Below are 22,655 nucleotides of genomic sequence, written 5' to 3'. Positions count from 1 at the left end.
TACATTTCAAGTGTTTAATTAAGGGTAAGAGCATTTTTATGTTTAGACTAGGTGACAAAGACGATATTAATTAATTATAAAACGATGATTCTTAAACTTTTCACCCGTATTTTGGAAACTAGTTATTGCAATTGACGCTCGCCGAGTAACCCAATCTCTGCGAAGGTAAGTAAAATCTTTATGTAATTTAACCCGTTTTTGTCAATGACTTAAAAATCTACTAGAATTGTTTTGTTATTACTCTATAAAACATATTTTCTGTTAAGTGATGACTATAATTACGGTAGCTATTTGAAAAGTAAATATCCTTACTGCAGTAATATTTACGATTTATGATTGGTTTATCAACCAAACCACTTATTACTCCTTCGTTTGAAAGCGCATTTTATTTGAAGGCAAAAAAAGAAGTAAAAAATAATGCAAAAAAACTTACAAGAATTATCAAGATCGATATTTACGTTGAACCAAGATAATGGATGAGTAAAGACATCCCTTTTAGTGTTTTTTATTTGTCTTTGAAGACCTGCTTCCAATGTATAGAGGATTCATAGCTCAGTTGGTAAAGCAACGCACCGGTGTCGAGGAGGTCTCGGATGAAAGTAATTTAAGTTAAAATACGCGAATATCAATGCAATAATTTCGTGTTTATAGTTGTATTATCTACAAGCGTGATATTGATGCAACAATTTAAATAACTGACTTGTTCTGAAGACAAGTTTACTTAGTCACTTTATCGCTTGTTAAACTAAGTATAGTCAAAGGTCTCATTATGATCACAACTTAATGCGTTCGCAATTGTGACAGAGATGGCTGATTACTTCCAAAGTCCATTTATTTGTCCAACATACTTGGACCAGTTAAAAACGATTATTAATTCGAATACTTAGAAAGAAAACCTTTAAACTGCTTTTACTAAATGGATAGTGGTAGAGCTTGTGAAGGTTTGTTAAATTTACTTTAATTTGATCTCTTCTGTCGCAAGGGATGTTTATTGTAAATAGATTCTGATTGGTTAAAGCCATTGCTTGATAATATATATATATTTTTTTAACTGCGACAAACCAGATGGAAGCCAAGCAAGGGTTAATTTTGGTTATTTGTTCGATGATATTGGCTGGGGAAGTGGGTAAGTGATGATTATTAAATATTAATTAACGTCATATTATAACATCAATGCTCGAGACACTATTCTTCTGGGAAGGTCGAGATTTTTGCTGCTAACCAAAAGGATCGCGGCCTCTGGGACAAGAATGATGTATATGAAAGTTTTAAATTCGCGTCTTATTTTCCCACCCCTTCCCCCTTCTCTTCTTATTTTCCCACCCCTTCCCCCTTCTCTTCTTATTTTCCCACCCCTTCCCCCTTCTCTTCTTATTTTCCCACCCCTCCCCCCTTCTCTTCTTAGAGCAGCAAAATCCTTTTGTACGTATATGGGAATTGCTGAAATATTTTTTTTCACTGACGTAACTTTTTATTTTTACTGGATTTAATTTGCTAAATCTATTGTTTGCGACTTTTAAAACCACGCGTTTTCAGCATTTTTTTTTTATTTTCGTCCAGTGAATCTTGTTTGAGCGGACAATATGGAACAGGGTTTCTTCTTTGTATTTACAGCCGATACTCTGCGCAATTGTTTGTTAGCATTCGTGATAACATGTTTGTACCTTATATCATGAGCTATAGGATAAGTGGAGTTTTTCTAAGTTAAAAGCCAATATCTTACCACTAAAGTCTTTTCTTAACTACTCTGTTTACTACTTTGGTTGTTCGATCGCAACACATGGGTAACCAGGCTTTTATTCAACCGAGAAGACCTAGATGCTAAACTAATTTGCATTTGGTGTTACGGCGAATAATAAAAACACTGGGTAGGAAAAACTTTTACTGTTGCTAGGAGATTTTGGTTTTTGGCCAATCACTAAACTGAACAAACAATGGGTATTGTTTTTTAATTTCGTGTTGAGCTCGTAAGATCAACGAGCACTCTCAATCCCCTAGTGAGGTATAAAAAGGCGACAAACTTGAGCCTTTCCCCACATGGACGAAGAAAGGTTTGGCAACCGGAAATGAATTTTGGTTTGTTTAAGAGGTGTTCGCAACTCAACGGTGGAAAAAATGTAAATTTCGGATAGTTTTGTGGTTGTTGTCGTTATTTTTGAAGGCTTTCGCTATGGAGTAAGCTGGAGTTGTCTTAAATTGCCTAAACAAGCAACGAGTGACTTTTTACCGGTGCAGCATGAACGGGAAAACACAGGCGTTGAACTCTATGCGTGTGTTTGTCTGTGTGTTGTCACAACTTACAAATATGAATATTCAAATATATTCAGTAATTGTTGTTGTGAATATTTAAGCTTCGAAAACTCGGCTTTTACGACTGAGTTTTTGAAATAAAATAAATAAGAAAAATTTCCGCTTAGGGTGAGTTAGTTTTTATGCAGGTTTTTTGACTAATTTAAGCTTGTGAGAGCGCTTCTTTGTTTAATGTTTTCGACTCGTATATATAATACAATTATTTACATGTGGCGTGCAATTTATTGTCGTCGGAGAATCCACTACTTTTTTTTGGAATGTAGCCGATAAAACTAAATATTTCTCTCAACATTAGAACGTCAGATTATGACAGTAAAATAAAGAAAAGTAGTAAGAGCGGGCGAGCCCGCATTATTTCAATTTACTTCAAAGGTGATGTTAATAGTTCTTAACTCCAATTCATAGTCGCAAAATTCAACCATTTAATTAAGCAAGACTCCAACGACTTCGGGTAAACCCATGTTCACCTCATTCCACTCCCTGTGTGAATGAATGGTTTCCTTTGTAAAAACCCCAGGTGGGCCACCTTTACATTCCTTATAAGGAAAATGGCCACCTTTGGATCTTACGAGCTTCACACGAAAGAAGGGATTACCTTCCTACCCATGGTATTATACACATAGTCCCAAATGCAAATTAGCTTAGTGCTCCACATGTAGGAATACCTACCCCCAAAGGCATGAAATGGTGTTTTTTTTCGGGGAGTGGCCAGGGGCACTCTGTGGTGTATTTAATACAGAAAACAGTGTGTAAACTCCGAGTTACAACACACACATGGCAAGAACTCAACTAACTCGATCGTACACGGCCTTCTTGTCACGTGACGACTCTACTAGTCCCAGGACTCCACATTCCTCCCCCCAAGTTCTTAAACAAGCAAGAAAACAAACGTCAACGAGAAAAAAAAAATTAACGCCTCTGCCCTAAAACTTAAAACTGTTCACGGGGGAGGGAATGAGTCCATTAGTAAAAACTCTGCGGGGGGTTTCTATTCCTCGCTGGGTATCGCCTGACAGGGGTAGTTGGCCCCGAGTCCCGAACCATTGTTGCACTGGGTGGTTCTCTGTCTCCATGGGAAACCTCGGGGTCATTTACATCAGGTACGATTATCTCTGGATCCACACCTTCCTGCTGCAATGGGCTAGTAATCGGTAATGTGACACCAGGGTTGAAACTTTCTGTGGGTCGAGCAACTAGTTGATCGTGGTGTCTTCGAACCACAGTTCCATCTTCCAACTCAATTCTCGCAGACAAAGGACCAGTTTCCTGGATGATAGTTCCTGGAATCCACTTGGGGCCTCTGGAGTAGTTTCGAACATTCACTGAATCGCCGACTTCCACTTGACGCATTCGGCTATGCTGATCATGCTGTATCTTCTGTCTTGACTGTGCTGCATGTACCCTTGCCGCTACATCTGGTCGCAGCAGATCGAGATGTGACCTCAGACTTCGTCCCCAGCGTAACTGAGTAGGAGACTCACCCGTGGTGCTTTGGGGGGTAATACGATAACTTAATAAGAACCGAGCTAACTTGGTCTCGACAGTACCATCACCTTGCTTCTTCATCCCTTGCTTAAACGTCTGCACCGCTCGTTCTACGAGGCCATTTGATGATGGGTGATAAGGAGCAGTGGTAATGTGCTTGATGCCATTTTTCTGTAGAAATGACTTGAACTCGCTGCTAACAAAATTGGACCCATTGTCTGACACTACAATCTCTGGTAGGCCGTGTGAAGCGAAGGTTGTCCTCGGCTTTTCAATGGTTGCGCTGGAAGTGGCAGAACTCACACAATGGATATCCATCCATTTAGAATGCGCATCAATAATTAGGAGAAACATCTTGCCCATAAAAGGACCGGCATAATCTACATGTACTCGAGACCAAGGGCGGCCTGGCCATTCCCAAGGGTGCAACGGTGAACTGGGTGGCTTCTTTTGGTGACTTTGGCAGGTAACACAGCTTTTCACCTTTTCCTCCAAACGTGAGTCCATTTTCGGCCACCACACATAGCTCCTAGCTAGGCTTTTCATTCTAACAATACCGGGGTGGGACTAATGTAGTATGTTCAACACTTCCTCTCTCCCCTGTGGGGGTATCACGACCCGGGATCCCCAAAGTAGGCAGCCAGCATGTACACTCAATTCCTCTCTTCTAGCAAAATAAGGCTTCAGGGCTTCTTCTTCGACTGCCATGGGCCATCCGTGAAGGACGAACTGCAGAACTTGAGAAAGTACTGGATCACGGGCTGTCCACAACTTCACTTTAGTGGCATCCACTGGGCTGGTGTTGATGGTCTCTAGAAGGTGTACAATGTCCCCTGGGATGGGCGTGGTCTCTGGAGCAACTGGAAGGGGTAGACGACTGAGGGCGTCTGCGTTTCCATTCTCTTCACCAGGGCGATAAATAAGCTCATACTCATACGCAAGCAAAGTCAATGCCCATCGCTGCATCCTACTTGAGGCCATCAGAGGTGTGGCTCGTTCAGGGTTAAGCAGCCCCAAAAGTGGTTTGTGATCTGTGTAGACCTTGAAATGACGTCCAAAAAGAAATTGATGGAACTTCTTCACGGCAAAAACTACAGCTAGTGCCTCTTTATCTAGGTGGCCATAATTCTTCTCTGCTGTGGAGAGTGTTCGTGAGGCATATGCAACTGGTTTCTCTGAGCCATCTTTCATAACATGGGCCAGCACTGCCCCAATACCATAGGGTGAAGCATCACAAGATACCACCAACTCTTTCTCAGGATCATAATGCACGAGTACATCTGATGATTGAAGTCGATTCTTGGCCTTATCAAACGCCTCTTGTTGCTCTGTACACCATTTCCAACAGATATCTTTTCTCAGAAGCTCGTGCAGTGGCTCCAGGGTGGACGATAGGTCGGGCATGAACTTACCATAGAAGTTAAGCATCCCTAGAAAGGACTTCAGCTCAGAGGGATTGGTTGGGGTTGGGGCCTCCTTGATGGCCTTCACCTTTGCTTCAACTGGATGGAACCCTTCTGCGTCAATGCGGTGCCCCAGGCACTCCAAAACGGGCTTCATAAATTGGCACTTTTCAGCTTTGAGCCGCAAGCCGGCATCAGAAAGGCGTCCCAAAACTTTCTCGATGTTGTCTAGGTGCTCTTCCGTGCTGGGCCCTGTGATGAGGATATTATCTAGCAAGACTCCTGTCGAAGGTATTCCTTGCAGCAAACCTTCCATGGTTCTCTGGAAGATGCTGGGCGCTGAAGAGACCCCATATGGAAGGCGGTTATATCTAAAAAGGCCTTTATGGGTGTTAATTGTCAAAAACTCCCTTGAGTTCTCATCCACAAGCATCTGCTCATAAGCATGGCTCAAGTCTAACTCAGTAAACGTTTGACCCCCAGCCAACTTTGTGTATAGATCATCGAGCTTGGGGATAGGGTAGCCATCCAATTTCGAGACCTTATTGACGGTAAGCTTGTAATCTCCACAGACTCTTACTGTGCCATCACTTTTCATAACTGGGACAATGGGTGTGGCCCACTCGGAATATTGAACGGGTTCAATGGTTCCTGCCTTCTCAAGTCTTTCCAGGTCCTGCTCAATTTTCTCCCTGATAGCATATGGCACTGTTCTGGCTTTATGGAAAATGGGGGTGGCTGTGGGGTCCACATGGATCTTGGCCTTTGTCCCCTGTAAGGTCCCCAGACCCTCCCCAAATAGCTGTGCATGTTTCTGCAAAATCTCTCCAAGTCGCTTGCCATGCGAAGTAAGTTGCTTAATCCTTGGCCAATTTAGCTTAATTTCTTCCAGCCAATTCCTCCCCAACAGAGCTGGGCCTTCTCCACTTACAACCAACAATAACAAGGAGTATTCGCCCCCTTCATAATGTACATCAACTGTACACACCCCTTCGGGCTTGACCTCTTCCCCAGTGTATGTACGAAGGACAATTCCTGATTTCTCCAGTGGCGGTGCCCCGTTTTGTGAGACAAGGTGTTTGTAGGTGCCTTCACTTATCACTGACAATGAAGCCCCTGTGTCAACTTCCATTTCTAGTGCTTGCCCACCAACACTCAGCTGTACTTTGTATGGCAAAGGTCGTTTACCGCCAAGGGTAAACAAAGAATATGCACCCACACCCTGTTCTCTCCCCATTGTCTCCTCTCCCCCCTCTAGGAGATGGGTATCCTGTGGGGTGTCTGACTTCTTATTAGTACTAGGAGGTGGTAGTTTCCCTTTCTTTTTGTTCTGGCACACTCGAGATAGGTGACCCAACTTTCCACAAGCACAACATTTCGCATCCTTAAAATGACAGCTTTTGGGGTAGTGATTACCGCCACAGCGATAACAATTAACTTCGCCACCCTTTTCCACTTTAAAATCGACTTTGTTGAGCGAAGTATCCCCTTCCTGAGGGTCCCCCTTTTGTATCTCCGAGGCATCCTTATCCGCGGCCTCAACGGCGAGAGCCAGATCGAGCGCTTGCTTCAGGGTTAATTTCGGTTCGGCTAGTAAACGACGCTGTATTCTGATGTCGTGAACACCACGCACAAGCCGATCACGTAGCATTTCATCTAATGTTGCCCCAAATTCACAGTGTTCGGTCAGGTGCCTCAACTCAGCTAAAAACATGGCAATTGTCTCACCTGGTTGTTGAGTGCGAGTGTTAAACTTGAATCGTTGTACAATAGCGGAAGGCTTTGGCATGAAATGTTCCTGGGCGAGTTTCGCTAATTCCTCATAGGTTTTGGTCTTCGGGTCTTCCGGAGCGACCAGACTTCGTATAAGCTTGTAGGTTTTGGCTCCCACGCTAACCAGGAAAATGGATCTTTTTTTGTCCGGATCGGTTGTCTCGTTTGCTTCAAAAAAGTGGTTAACACGCTCAGTGTAATGGCGCCAATCTTCCGTTTCGTTGTATTCGTCTAATTTCCCAAATGTAGGCATTTTCCGTGTAGACTTCGCTTCACTCTAGTCTACCTGGTCGTGGTATTCGATCACGTTCCTCGTCGCCAAAAATGTGGTATATTTAATACAGAAAACAGTGTGTAAACTCCGAGTTACAACACACACATGGCAAGAACTCAACTAACTCGATCGTACACGGCCTTCTTGTCACGTGACGACTCTACTAGTCCCAGGACTCCACACACTCCAAATGCAAATTAGTTTAGCATCCAGGTCTTCTCGGTTAAATAAAAGCCTGGTTACCCATGTATTGTGATCGAACAACGAAAGAAGTAAACAGAGTAGTAAAGAAAAGACTTTAGTGGTAAGATATTGGCTTTTAATTTAGACAAACTCCACTTATCCTATAGCTCATGCTTATATTTTCAGCAAACTGATGTTTCTTTATTTTTTTATCAGCCTGTTTTCCGACTGATGTACGAGCAAAGTCGTCTTTCACCCAATATGATGCCGCTGCTCTCGAGAAATATGACGACTGGCGAGCCATATTAAAGAAAATTCCTAACTTTTTGTAAGTGCTCTATCTAGCTTAACGTTAAAAGCAGGAAATGAATGCAAAATATAATTACAACTTTACCCCTTGCACTCGTTTGGTATAGGATAAAATATACATTATCGTGATCTTAAAGCTTCGGTCGCTCGATGTTAGTACTAAACGGAGTATATTAAGTTCCGGCGACTGAAACAAAAAATCTGAAGAGATCAGAGAGACAAACTGTAGGAAAAGTTTGGTCGTCGTTTTGAAAAATGAAATGAAGATTACGGTATGTTGCTGAAGGTTAGAAATTCACATTTAAACAAATGGTGGATATACACGCAGACAGATGAGGTATGTCGTGTGATTATGTAGCGCACGTGACGTTTTTCCGCCAGTAGGACAGTGGGGTGTCGAGCCAATCTGAAACCATGGAAACCATAGTGGAATGGTGTCAGAAATCTCACTCGTTTGATTAAGGTTATATAATAAATAAAATAACTTTATTTAAATCGGCTGGAGGTAAATGAGCCCAAGTTTTAACTCCTTTTGTAAAACGTTCAGAAATGTTTATCTTTCCTTATTACTGGTTGTTGCACCGTACACCCATCTTATGCGACGACATTTGAGCAATATTAATGCGAAAAAAACAGCCAAAACTAGTAGTTTCAATGGCGTTTTTTCTCACAAAATCTACACCACACCTCCAAACCTCAGAAATTAGCTCTGATTTTACAATCACCCAATAAAAATATATAAGACAGACTGAGCTATTTTTAAAATAGGCAAAGTTTCACATTTTCCTACTTTGCAACAGTCAAAAATAGGGTATATATGACCACTTTTGATGCTGCCATGGCAACAAATTTTGAGAGCACATGTCTAAACCATTACTAGCCACCTAACAATGTGTTTTGCATTTTCTTTTTAATTATTGAGTTATTTTTTCAAAAATAGCTCTTTAGTCGTCGTGTCCTTGTAATCAGTCGGTGGGTCAGTGAAGTATGTGTGTTTGTCACACCAATCAGATTTCAGGTACTATCAGAACCAATAAAATTGCAGTTTATAAAGGGGAAGCAATCTGACGTAGTCGGCAATTTCGTTCGAAGTTTTTAGATTAGAAGGAGGCGGAATCGGTGAGTTGTGATTTAACCCTGGATTAAAAACGTTTTTCGTAACGCCCGCCTGCTTACAACGCACACGCCGTGAGCAAAAGGCCCAACACTAACTTGTTATTCGTCTTATTCGAGCGTACGTTTTTGCCATCCGCTTTGCGAAGTTCGTTGGGAAATTGGAAAGTTTGTTATGAAGTTGCCAAATATGTTGCGAGTTTTTGAATCAAATTGTGAGCTTCGATACAAAGTTCCCAACTTCGGCCCGAAATTAATAAAACCTTCTATAATTATGTTATCAAAAAGGGCTTTGCTACGCTAAACTGTTGGAAACAAATGTCATAAAAATAAAAAACTTTTACGTAAAGCGAGCCGTAAACACGTTGTCTCGAACAAATTAGTCTGTCGCGTCGCGTCGGCTTCGATTAAAATCAATAAACCATCCAGTTTCATCCGGTTTACAAACGCAGAAGACTTGAAATTGAAGACAGTGAAGATATGCCTCACAGAAATCGTTAAATATGTGTTTTCATACAAAAAAGTTAAAATTTGACCAAATTTCTACCTGCATAAAATTTATTTATCGCAAAATCACTTGCGTGATCGCTGATGCGAAACGTTGTCTTCCACTTCAAGCTACTTCAACTTTCCTTGGCAAGCTCTAAAATCTTCGAATTCAGAAATCGCCATGACTTTTGAGCAACATGTTTTGTTTCTCCTCAACAACCAAAACTTAAAAAAAATCAGTCGGGCCGAAGTTGGGAACTTATCGAAGTTCGCAATTTGATTCGCAAACTCGCAACGTAATTGGCAACTTCATAACAAAGTTTCCAATTTCCCAACAAACTTCGCAAAGCGGGCGGCCAAAGTAAATTGAAATCAACTGTAAAACATCTCGTTCAAACATTTAATGAACCGGTACAAGTATTAACTTTGCTGTTAAAAGCAACTACGATCGAGAGCAAAAACAGAATAAGAGCGTGCCATTCCGTGACAATTCGATAACTCAATTAGTTCTTGTTTGTTTAATAGAATTTAGGTTGTGAATAACGAAAATCTTTGTCGAACAGTTCTGACAGAAAACAAATACTCCAGGTGTACTGCGCTTTAAAGAACTTTCCCGAAGAAATTGGTTTTTGATTTGATGCGTTTATTACTTCGTTTATTATAGTACTTTTCGTTCAATGTCTATATGGAATCGTGGCTTTTTCGAGAAAAACAAGGGTATCGTGTTACGTTCGTTTTTAAAAAACAGAGGTGTCATGTTACAAAAGTGAGAAAAACAACAATATCATGTTTCAGTGTTTGGCAAAAAGCCAAAAGTATTCCGTAACAAACAAAAGTAACACGTTACGGTTGCAACAAAGCTAGCAACAAAATAACCGCTTAAACAGAATAAGAACGTGCCATTTTGTGACATTTTGATAATTGAATTAGTTTTTGTTTTTCAATTAAATGATGAAAATTTACATATTGAATACAACAGTTCTGATGTATCAAAATGCACGTAAAAGTTATTTTGTTTGCAAGCAAATTTTGTGCAAAAAGTGACTTCGTGGGCCGCCATACACAAATAGCTCAACCCATGGCATAAACCATCCCAACAGGACAATCACCCAGTTTCACCCCAAGCCACCCCATAAATTGAAAAAATAACTCCTGCACGCTTAGCGTGCCTATGTTTATTTTCTCTAAGGTTTCCCATCTTACGGAAGATCTTGAAAGGCATTGCAAATAGTGAAGATCCAATGGACATTTTGTTGTCCATTCTTGGTGAGGATTCCAAGAAGAAAAAGAACAAGAAAAATAAGAAAGGGAGGAAGAAGAAGAATGAGAAAGAAAACAATGAAAACGAAAATAATGAGAACAAAGAGGAAGAACCAAAGCCGGAGGAGAACGCGGAATCAGAGAAACCAGAAAAAGAGTCACAGGAGGACATGAAACAAAGTGACAAACATCAAATAAACGGGCCTCAAGATTGGTAGCAGGCCGATTGCAAGGCTGATATAATTCATTCTTGGTAATAAAAGTTGTGTACGAGGTCTTTAGAACTTTCAGTGCTACAATCTATATGTGTGATGAAATAATAAATCTGCAAACTTACAAATGTTTATGTGATTAATTTAATGTTGTATTGCTCTTATTTTTTGCCTGTTTAAATTGCGTGGGAAGCTTCTCGATATTAATTTTTCTTGACCCAGGGTGATTGAATAATGAATTTTAAAAATAATAAAAAAGACTGTGCAATAATGCTGTGATACTGATTCGTGGTCAGTGTGAGCAGGCAATTGAAAAATTTTAAAAACCGGTTCAAAACATCGACAATTCTCAAACTAGGTCTAACGGAACAACTGCTACAAAAAAACTTCAATTAGAATTTTCTTTAGAAGAACGGCGACGATGACGGTTTGACAGCTGTCGCATCTCAGTGCAACGGGTGCATACAACACATGAGTTAATAATCAAACAAAAATGGACAAGATACATTCAAACATTTAATTAATCATTGAAAATAAATCATTGGAAATGACTTTTTCTGGCTACTAAAACAATTTGAATGGATACATGAACAATTTGAGTGCAAACATAATTTCCTTGGGATCTTTTTTCGGCTTATTTAGCCGATTTTCATGGCAAGGAAAGGCTACTAAAACAACGAAATTTGACATCGCGAAATGCAAATGGTACCAAGCTAAAAAAAACGCTTTTTTGTGTAACGGTTTTTCCATCGGCAAAATGGCAAATTGACAGTTTTAAAAATCGCACTTTGATTCGTGGTCTTGTGATATGAAAATTCCACCCAACGAAAGAGCAATGTCTATTCTTGATATAAATGTTAACAGATTTTTGTTCTTTTATTTTTTATGAACTGATGCAAATATTCTGGACCCATCTTCTGTTTTTTTTTTCTGTAATGTCGCAACAGTATGTCCATGATAAATAAAGTTGCAACTATGGCAACCTATTCTATATACAAGTCTTCCTAATAAGAAGTTCACTATGCAGTGAGCGATTTAATATTTTTTAAACTGTGATATCGATTTAAGTTTCCACGATTTTGAAAGGAATAGAAAGAAATACATTTCAACAAAAGCGAGCGAGGCAACTATATTCACGACCTTTAACTCCAGCAGGGTGTGGCATTTATTCAATCAGATTCCTTCCGAAAATTTCCAAAACCTTCTGAACATTGCCGAAGATCACCCGAGGTCTTAGAAAGATTGCCGACACATACCTCAAGGCATTCAAAAAGTTACGAAGATTTCCGAAAGTTATCCAAAGGTATTTTGATTGCCGGAGCTTGATCAATGGCTTCAGAAGTTACCGAGTGTCGTCCTTAAGATTTTTTTTTTAAGTTTTAAGGACGTCAAACTATACTTTCTTGTTGTTGTATGTTTTGCTATCCTCTATGCATTATGTAATTAACCGATTATAATATTACATGCTAAGGTGCTGATATCGTTTATTTTACTATCATTTTTAATACCATATCGCTTGCTACATTCAACACCCGCTTATTTGCGATATGGCATTAAAAACCCGTGAATAAAACAATGATGATCGTACTTTTAACATGTCTACATGCTTACCGACCATAGAAATGACGTCATAAAATGTTAAAGTTTGGGATCACGAGCTGCAGTATAGATCATGGAAATGCAGGTCGATTTTGTTTTGTTTTTGCAATAGCACTGAAAATTATCTAAATATAATCGCGAAGCTTTATTGTGTTATTATTTTTGTGCAAGGCAGCACGTTTTTCTGCTTTGGTATCTCTTGGATCACGATGATGCCAAAAATACGTGTGAAAGAAGTCAATACGACGCACTTCAAGATTACCACTAAAACTAATCACCAATCGTTCATGACCCATTCATATAAGATTGAAAACGAAGCACGTGTGGACACTTGAATTCCAATTTTAAAAAGAAAAAGATCGCATGTGATAGAATATCGGAGTTGTGTGCTAAAAAATCGATATACACTAACCGCACTCGAGTTTCTCAAGTCTTTATGTTGATATTATTTCGGTGATTAAGAACTTTTCGGGCAGAGGCAATATACAGACAGAACGTGAAGGAAGACACGGTTGTGTATCTGATATAAAATTCCAAACAGACATTTATTCGAGGTCCGTTATGGCTCCACAGATACAGTGCATATGTCAAAAAAAAAGATAAAAGTAAAATAACATCTCAGATTATCCTAGTATCTTGCTGGAATATTTTTGTACGGTAAAACTGTAAAGGTTTTATCTCCAGATAATGATGTTGGTCATGCCCTGAAGAGCAGATTTTTGACGTACAACTTAACAGCCAAACACGTAACGGTTACAGACAAGACAGGAAAAAAAAATAAAGTTATAATGATTTCGTCGAAAATACCATTTATAATTTCGATTGACTCACCCATTGCACCGCGCCACACATTTCGTTTCGATAGAGAAAAGGAATAACTGTTGTAACAATTGACTTTAAAATGAAGGAGTCAAAACCATGCCCTTTGGGAGTCAGTCTACTGACAGAGAAAAATACCGTAAAATGCCGGTTAAACCCCTCTCCGTCCTGCTTGTAAGTCCAGCTGGTTGTAAAAAGTCATCTTTCTTCTTACAAGCGAATACCTTAGCAAGTAGAGCAGATAAAACCAAAGCTATTACTCTGTGAAGAAATTGTTTTGCCGCGTCTGCGGGACAGTTAACAATTATTAAATAAGTTCAGCTTCAGCTGTTCCAAATTCGCAACGGCGATTTATATAACTGATCAACTAAAGGCAGATCAAAACTTTAGATCAGGGTAAAATTCTTACAGTATATTCAAAATCCTTCAGCAGGGTCTTAGAGATATTTCTTTTCAGCTCATTTTCCAACAGCTTTTTACGCTGCCCAAAGCCGCTCAGGATATATGCTCCCCCGGTTATAAGCCCACCCAAACCGTTATGAAGCTGTATACTGAAGCCCAGGGCTTATAACTGACATTGTACAGTATTGTAGGTCTGCCAAAGAAAGTTTAACATTATCGACCTTACACCTATAAATAAACAATTTTCCAAGCGGAAGAGCATGGATAAATGCCGTGAAGTCTTTAACGATAACAAATTTACCAAACAAGACAGTGATACGACAGAAACTCGCTTATCTTATTCTTAATATATATGCATGTATACACTGTGAAATTTGTGTAATGCTTTGCGTTGTAATGCACAGTGGAATGCTTTACTTGCCTTACCCTTTTGATAAAGCCTTGTAAAAAAATCTATCTTATCTACAGTTATCAAATGCAGAGGCGCAAATAGCATCAAGTCGATTGACAATTATAAAATGACCAATATAAGGCTTTAAAATCAGCCAAGAAACATAACATTTTCAATCACTAAGCTGTTAACCGTAAGGTGACATAACCAGTACTTAACAGTTCACGTTCCTATATATGTGCTGTTCAAGATTACCTTCAAATCCTCAAAATAACAGCTAAGTATGTAAAGTCCCTTTATTTATACACAGTTGTGTTTAAAGCTAGAAACGCGTAGACCCGTGTATATGAAACAAATATAAAACAAATCATATATATTCAAGACCCCTAACTGGCAGGAGGCTGACCAGTTAGGTATTTACAAAGCGTGGAGGAGTTGAATTGGGAACTAACAAACACAAATCCACCTCGTGGATGGGAAGATGATTTGAACCCGGGAACTCGGGATTACAAGTCCCGCGCCCCAACCACTTGGCTACGCTGCCTCCGTTACTAATCTTGAACCAAAAACTTAACAATAACCAACAACAGAGAACAAGAATAGTAAAGATTCAAAAAGGCTAGGACGGACTTCGAGCGACGCGCTTGAAAAATTTGGGCCACCTCTTTCAAGGTGTGCCATTACTTAAAAACCCAGACAGTACAAGCCACTAAAAAAATGATGAATTCTGATAATAATATGTTAATATTCAACTGACAAGGTTCATTTTGACATGCTTAGCTTAACGTAATAATCTTCTATCAAATGAAACTGATGTAACATAATTGCTTTTTTATTGTTACATGATTATGATTATTATCGGTCTTGTTTTAGTTACGTTTTTTGCTTTTGGAATACTATATGTATTTATGGTCATGCAAATAAAGCTCTTGTTGTTGTCCTGATAATTAACAAAGCATCCGTGCAGTGGGCCATGCTGGACAAGAGACCCGATATTAACTCTGTTAAAGAAAAGTTTGTCAATGTGGCAAAAACAATAAAAAAATAGCAAACAGCCATTTCCTCTGATCTACCATAACGTCGAAATAAAGTGCGAGTTTTGTGCGGACTAAAAAGAAGAATGCTTTCACCAATTATTTATGTACAAGAAAGCACATGAACAACGCATTTCTGGCTAAAAATTTGAGGTGCCAAAAATATGTGCAAAGAAAACTCAATATCGAGCATCTAAAAGACGGCAACATTTACTTTTTTGCTTCCACACTTCAACGGCCTTAAAAGGCTTTTAACGTAATCTCGTATTTATTGAATCGCAAACAAATTTTTAGGAGTGCAAACATATTTGGCAAAAAGTGTATAAAATTTTCGCTATTTTTTGGTTAAAATATGGTTTGTCTTGCTATTGTTTCGTTTCTTTATTATTTTCCCAAAATATGGCACGGTAAATCGTTGCATGCGTGGCTTCTGTTCAATGGATTTTATTTCAATTACCCTCTACATATACAGTGTTGCCTAAAAATATATATATTGGCCAACACGCAAGACATACTTTAAAAAAATAGTTTATATGCGACAATTAGTGAAACATATACCACAAACATGTTTTATTTATCGTCTTACATGAAATTTTTGTATAATAACAGTAGTCTGCTAGGTGTTAGCTCAATATATAGAATTTATATGACCGCCTGGCTAGGGCATGACAAATTGAGCTACTCTTTAGTAGTTTTCTTTACTGTACCAATACTGTATCGATGCGATAAAAGCAAGGCATGCATGCATAAATATAATTAGCTATAGATTTGAAAACACTTCGTGACAGAGATTTTACACGATAATTCCTAAGTGGTCTTAAGTATCTTTCGTTTTTCGAAATCTGATAACTGTGATGTGATAACGGTATAAAAGAATCTCTTGGTCCGTCATTTCAACAAAACAAACTTGCCCACCAAAGGAACGAGATTTGAACTGAAGAATACAGGCTGTTTGCCCGTCAAGTAAGCGACACGTTAATTAACTTATTTTAACATATTAGTTTCCTGTAAACGTCTTGTTTCTGCAGGTTTTTTTACAGTTTTCCGATTTTTTTTCTGGGCCCTATTATCTGCTTTATTTGTTGCTTTGATATCAGTTTTTATCCTGAAAGCTTCACCTATCTCCTCTGTGATTAAGACTGTTTTTTAGACACATCTTTGTGAATTTAGAATTTTTGAATTGTTTTTGCGTTATCGGCATGTAAGTAGATAAAGCGTTTTACCTCGGTTTGCTTTCAGAATAAGAATATTAAAATTAGTTGCATTGAAAAGTTAAACCCTCCCTTTCAGAATCTGTGTAACGGTTTAATTCTGAAAATCATAGATTGCCGATACAAATAATATATTAACTGTTGTTAACGAAAGAGCTAGGAAAAGAATGTCAGCTATCTCTCAGGAATTCAGTTGCGACAGCCATTGTTTTTGTCTCATGCTTTTCATTTTTTTGTTTCCACAGGGAGAGATGCGCTTATTGTTCGAGATACAGTTTCTGTTGGCATTCTGCTTGATTTTTGCTGAAGGTTTTGTGATGGATATATACGTTCCCACTGGAACCACTGGTGACGAGGTTGCCGTTGAAAACCTGGATGATGGAACTGACTTCGATATAGAGAAAGCCTCCATGGAGGATGCACCAAAAGATGAAGTTCGCCGACAATTACCAACAAGGCCACCAATCAGCCGTCCAGTATACATTCCCATGTACGTGCCTGGAAATATGAACAGTGCCTTCTTCAAAATATGTCACTGCTTCAGGCGCCTGTGTTACGGTTAGTACCAGTTAGATTTAATGCTTTTTATCCTTATTCTTTAACTGATTTCCGAGAAATGCATTAATAAACATATCAGAAGATTGTGTATTTATGCTGATATTTACTGGCAGCCATCACAAAATACTGAAACCATGTAAACTTGGTTTAGTTCCAGGAATGCGGCAAGGGTTCCTCGGATGGCACACAGCCTACCAATCTGGTTATGTTGTCATTGGGAACTGGCTGTACAGGTTCCATCTCTGCAGATCAGCACCAGTACCTACTACCGGGCCATCTTCTCAGTCATAGACTGTCCGTCCACAGTAACATGGGCAAGCACGTTGAGACTGATCGGAAAACCATAACGTCTCCTTTTTAAGTGCTTAAAGGTACTGTTTAAAAGTTAAGAAATGTAATGTTTTTTTAAAAAAAAAGTTGCTAATAAAAGGCAGTTCTGTAAAGCGTCTTAACATTACTATTGGATTAAGGGGGAAAGGTCTTGCGTCCTGACTGCGCACTGAGGTTATTTAATTTGAAACGATATCTGTCAAGATTCTGTCCTTCTTCTTCCATTATATTCATCCTTTTTATACAAATGTCAAATAAATCTGCTACAGAAGCTTATGTATATAGTGGCTGGAGATCTCAGCAAGCTCTGTTAAGAAGTTCAGCTTCAGCTTTTCCAAATTCAACCGTGTGCTGACTTTTGATCAGGGTAAAATTCTTACAGTATAACCGAATTCGTCAGCAGAGTCGTTGAGCCCATTCCCCAACAGCTTTTTACGCCGCCCATGCAAAGCTGCTCAGTAGTATAAGCCCAGCCAAACCGGTATGAAGTTGTATACTGAAGCCCAGGGCTTGTAACTGACATTTTAAAGCATTGTCAGTCTGCCAAAGAAGGTTTTACATTATATAAATAAATAATTTTCCAAGCGCGGATAATTGCCATGAAGTGTTTATCGATATCAAATTTACCAAACAAGACATCAATGAGTGATACGACGGAAACTCGCTTATCTCATTTCCGAGATACACTGTAAAATCTGTGAAATGCTTTGCGCTGTTACGTACAGCGGTGAAATGCTCCACGTCTAACCCTATGATAAAGTCTTGCTAAAAATAAAGATAAAAAAATCTATCTTATTAATACGCCTTTAAAAATGGCCAAGTACCTGAGGTACAAATAGCATCAAGTCGATAGAAATTTTAAAATGGCTAATATAAGGCTTTAAAATGAGTCAAGAAACATAACATTTTCAGGCATTAAACTCTTAACCGTTAGGTATCATAACCAGTACTTTTAAGTTAAAACAATTATTTTTATTTTTCATTTTTTTCCCACACAAACAAAAAATAGAATTATGAAAAAATAAATAATACAAATCAATACACAAGATTATAATGAATAAACAAAACTACAATATTAAAACAGTTCACGTTCCTACATTTCAGGTCATTTGGTTCTCTACATGATTGTCTTCAAATCCTCAAAAACGTCTAAGTAATGTAGAGTCCCTTCATTTATACACGGTTGTGTTTAAAGCTAGAAACTTGTGGATCCGTGTATATTAAACAAATATAAAACAAATCATATACAGGAGGCTGACCAGCTGGCTATTTACAAAGCGCATAGGAGTTGAATTGGGAACCACCGAACAAAAAACCATCCAGTGACAGGGAGCAAGTTTTGAAGCCAAAAACCTCCAGATTACTTGTAAGTCCAGAGCCCTAATTACTTGGCTACGCTGCCTCCCTGACTAAACTGAAAACCAAACATTTTACAATAACCAGTAAAAGAGAACAAGATTAGTTAAGATTAAAAATGACTGTTACAGACTTCAAGTGAAGCACTTGAAAAATTCGTGCCACCTCTTCCAAGGTGTGCCATTAGTGAGGTAGCTCTTTTTATTCAAAAACCCAGACAACTTACTGATAAGCTACAAAGCATACGTGCAGTGGGACATGTTAAACAAGAGACTCGATATTAACACTCTGTCAAACTATGCTTTTGTTAAATGTAAGACAACAACAAAATTGCAAAAACGATTTTCCCCTGAACTTTCATAACCTTGAAATAAAGTGTGAGTTTTGTGAGGACTAAAAAGAAGAATGCTTTCACCAATGATTTATGTACAAGAAAGCACGTGAACAAGGAATTTCTGGCTAAAATTTGAGGTGCAAAAATATGTGCAACTCAACTCAATATCGAGCATCTTAAAAACGGTAACATTGAGTTTCTTGCTTCCACACTTCAAAGGCCCTAAAAGGCTTTTAACTTAGTCTCTTATTTATCAAATCGCAAACAAATTTCTAGGAAATTTAAACATATTGGGCGAAATTTTTATATAATTTTCGCTATTTTTCAGTTTAATTATGGTTTCTGTTGCTGTTGTACCATTTCTTAATTATTTTCCCAAAATATGGCACGTTAAATCGTTTCATGTGTGGCTTCTGTTCAATTGATTTTATCTCAATTACCATCTACATATAAAGTGATAGCTAAATATATATACAGCTAATTCGAGAAAGGTTGTCGGGAAAAAAAACACAAAAGTGCACGCGACAAGACCGAAAAGTGGTCTGGGTATTCACTTGAATTTTGCATATTGGCCAAGAGGAAATGTACAAGTTTGCATTTTTACACGTGAAGATTTTTTTCCTTTCAGGAGGCCTTTATTTCTTTAGCTTTACATTCACTGTCGCATGTCTTTGGGTTTTGAAAATTCTTCTAAAATTCAGCATGGCTAAAAGTATCTTGTTTCAAATGTCTGAAGAGAAAGAAAACGTGCAAGTTTGCGTTTGTCATGTCGCCATCTTATCAGTATTCAGCACGTGCAGTAGCTCTTTACTTCCAACCATAGTACCTTTCGGTCTTGTCGCGTGCACTTTTGTGCTTTTTTCTCGACAACCTTTCTCGAATTAGCTGTATATTGGTCAGCACGCAAGACTTGCTTTAAAAGTTTATAGTTTATATGCGACAGTAAGTGAAAAATATACCACAAACATGTTTCATTTACCGTCTTGCATGAAATTTTTTAAAATAACAGAAGTCTGCTAGGTGTTAGCTCAACATATAGAATTTATATGACCGGCTGACTAGAGCATGACTAATTGAGCTACTCTTTAGTGCTTCTCTTTACTGTATCAATACTTTATCGATAAGCAAGTCATGTCTGCATAAATATGATTAGATATAAATTCGAAAACACTCCGTGACAGAGATTTTACACGATAATTCCCAAGTGGTCTCAAGTATCTTTCGTATTTCGAAATCTGATAACTTTGATGTGATAACGGTATAAAAGAATCTCTTGGTCCGTCATTTCAACAAACCAAACTTGCCCACCAAAGGAACGAGATTTGAATTTAAGAATACAGGCTGTTTGCTCGTCAAGTAAGCGACACGTTAATTAACTTAATTTAACATATTACTTTCTTGTAAACGTCTTGCTTCTGCAGGTTTCGTTCAGTTTTCCAACTTTTTCTGTGCTCTATTATCTGCTTTATTTGATGTTTTGATGTCAGTTTTTTTTCCCGAAAGCTTTACCTATCTACTGTGTGATTAACACTTTTTTTAGACACATGAATTTTTTAGTATTGTTTCTAAGTAATCGACATGTAAGTAGATAAAGCGTTTTACCTCGGTTTGCTTTCAGAATAAGTTGCATTAGCAAAAATAACTCTCCCGTTCAGAAACCGTATAACGTTTTAATTCTGATGATCATAGATTGCCTATACAAATGATATATTAAGAGAGAGAAAAAAAATGTCAGCTATCTCTCAAGAATTCAGTTGCGACAAAATTGCACCAATCATTGTTTTTGTAAAGTTAAGCCAAAGTAAAACATTTTTTACACAGGGTAGCCCATTCAGCTCTAAGTCTGGTCTCCATAGGGGCCCTGTATCTGAAAAAATAAATTACATTAAATTACATTGTCTCGTGCTTTTTGAATCTTCTGTTTCCACAGCGGAAGATGCGCTTGTTCAAGATACTGTTTCTGTTGGCATTCTGCTTGGTTTTTGCCAAGACTGAAGATCAATGGATCTCTGACACCACTGGTGACGAGGTTGCCGTTGAAAACCTGGATGATGGAACTGACTTCGATGCAGAGAAAGCCTCCATGGAGGATGCACCAAAAGATGAAGTTCGCCGACAATTACTTGTGACAAGGCCGCCAATCATTCGTCAAGTATACGTTCCCATGTACGTGCCTGGAAACATGAACAGTGCCTTCTTCAAAATATGTCACTGCTTCAGGCGCCTGTGCTACGGTTAGTACCATTTAGCTTTATCTTTTTATCCTTATTCTTTAACTGCTTTTCAAGAAATGCATTTATAAACATATCAGAAGATTGCGTACTTATGCTGATATTTACTGACATCTATCACAAAATACTGAAACCATGTAATATTTGTTTAGTTCCAGGAATGCGGCAAGGGTTCCTCGGATGGCATATTCGCTACACCTCTGGTTATGTCGTCATTGGGAACTGGCTGTACAAGTTCTATCGCTGCCGCTAAACACCAGTACCTACTCGCAGGCCAAACAAGCCATCTTTTCAGTCTTCGACAATCAGTCCACAGTCTAATAAGTGGGCAACTTGAGACTGTTAGTTAACCCAAAACGTCTGCCTTTTAAGTGCTTGAGTTACTGTTTAGAGTTAAGAAGTGTAATGATTTGTCAAAGTTGCTAATAAAAGGCAGTTCTGCAAAGCGTCTCAACATTACTACTGAATTAAGGGGGCTAGGTCATGCGCCGAGACTGCGCACTGAGGTTATTTAATTTGAAATTACATCTGTCAAGATTCTGTTCTTTTTTCACTGTAACTGATTAGAAAATAGCACAAAGTAAATACGTGCGCTGATTGGTTAAAAATTGTGTTTCTATAACTCGATGGAGACACAGACAGTTGTCGTAGACACGGCAATCAATATTCACGGCGCTGAAATAAGCAATGCAAAAATAACAACTAAGAATTGTGTCAAATTTTAATGTCACAGCTGACAAAAACCAGGTTAAGACTAAACAAATATTTGCACACTTGAAAACAAGCGAGAAAGATGTTTACGAAGCCCGCTACACATTCAAAAATAGTCTGTGAAAGAAATTATCGAAGCGGCTGACCTTTCAAAGAAGTATATGAATTCAATTGGCGCAACTTCACTCCATTCTAGGCTTTGCAGCACTTCAAAACTATTCACAGCTCCTTAACAGGACAAGATATTCGTCCAAAATGCAACTTCTTTTGACAGAAAAATAATGCACTTTCACCTCCAAGGTTCGAGTCGCTCGATCGGCAGCGTCAGTCGTCAACCCATTCGGTTACGTCGATGAAGCGAAATAAAACCACAATTCTTGTCAAATTCTTGACTCCTTCCAGTGCTTGACCTCAGTTAAACCATCGGCTTAGTTATTTCTCATAATTACATTAACTTTGGGGCCTGTTTTTTTGTTTGTTTGGCCAAAAAACGGTGAATTTTAGCCTTGAAGCGAATGTTGAACAGTTGATTTATTTCTGTTCATTGACTTCCTTACTATGATTGGTTGATTATGTTCATGACGTAAAACCGCGAGGTGAAGAGAATCTACGTTTTGATGTTAAGAAAGCGCTAAATATTACTTTGATGTGCGTTATTTTCTTTGTGCTGTTTTCTAAAAGAAATAGAAAACATGTTTTCTGTGTTTCTATCGAGTTATAGAAACACTCGTGAAAGTTTGGGAGAACTCGAAAAAGCTGTGGAAACACTCGTCTATCGACTCGTGTTCCCACAGCATTTCTCGTTCTCCCAAACTTCCACTCGTGTTTCTATAACTCGATAGAAACACGGAACATGTTTTCTATTTCT

At 38.5% G+C, this 22,655-nt stretch overlaps 4 protein-coding genes across 4 annotated transcripts; 3 read left to right on the top strand and 1 right to left on the bottom strand.

The window, feature by feature from the left end:
- The first annotated feature begins 75 nt into the window (after positions 1–75).
- Positions 76–10,939, top strand: LOC144635871 (uncharacterized). Its single transcript, XM_078494989.1, has 4 exons — positions 76–165; positions 1,066–1,126; positions 7,645–7,756; positions 10,529–10,939. Exons 2-4 carry the CDS (start codon positions 1,066–1,068, stop codon positions 10,815–10,817), a joined length of 462 nt encoding a protein of 153 aa, XP_078351115.1. The 5' UTR covers positions 76–165; the 3' UTR covers positions 10,818–10,939.
- LOC144635902 (uncharacterized) lies at positions 2,747–18,782 on the bottom strand. The gene is made up of 2 exons (XM_078495021.1): positions 18,779–18,782; positions 2,747–3,786 (listed from the first exon to the last, which is right to left on the bottom strand). Exon 2 carries the CDS (start codon positions 3,658–3,660, stop codon positions 3,274–3,276), a length of 387 nt encoding a protein of 128 aa, XP_078351147.1. The 5' UTR covers positions 3,661–3,786; positions 18,779–18,782; the 3' UTR covers positions 2,747–3,273.
- LOC144635882 (uncharacterized) lies at positions 15,964–17,268 on the top strand. The gene is made up of 3 exons (XM_078494998.1): positions 15,964–16,019; positions 16,513–16,825; positions 16,977–17,268. Exons 2-3 carry the CDS (start codon positions 16,519–16,521, stop codon positions 17,114–17,116), a joined length of 447 nt encoding a protein of 148 aa, XP_078351124.1. The 5' UTR covers positions 15,964–16,019; positions 16,513–16,518; the 3' UTR covers positions 17,117–17,268.
- Positions 18,783–20,102: 1,320 nt separating the features above from the next.
- On the top strand, positions 20,103–21,521 carry LOC144635893 (uncharacterized). Its single transcript, XM_078495010.1, has 3 exons — positions 20,103–20,201; positions 20,776–21,079; positions 21,229–21,521. The coding sequence occupies exons 2-3, from the start codon at positions 20,782–20,784 to the stop codon at positions 21,327–21,329; spliced, it is 399 nt and encodes a 132-aa protein (XP_078351136.1). The 5' UTR covers positions 20,103–20,201; positions 20,776–20,781; the 3' UTR covers positions 21,330–21,521.
- Positions 21,522–22,655: the final 1,134 nt, after the last annotated feature.

The sequence above is a fragment of the Oculina patagonica genome, chromosome 1, assembly GCF_052425735.1.
Source record: "Oculina patagonica isolate OP01 chromosome 1, crgOcupat, whole genome shotgun sequence".
Classification (NCBI taxonomy): domain Eukaryota; kingdom Metazoa; phylum Cnidaria; class Anthozoa; order Scleractinia; family Oculinidae; genus Oculina; species Oculina patagonica.
This window is presented reverse-complemented; position numbering and strand designations above follow the sequence as displayed.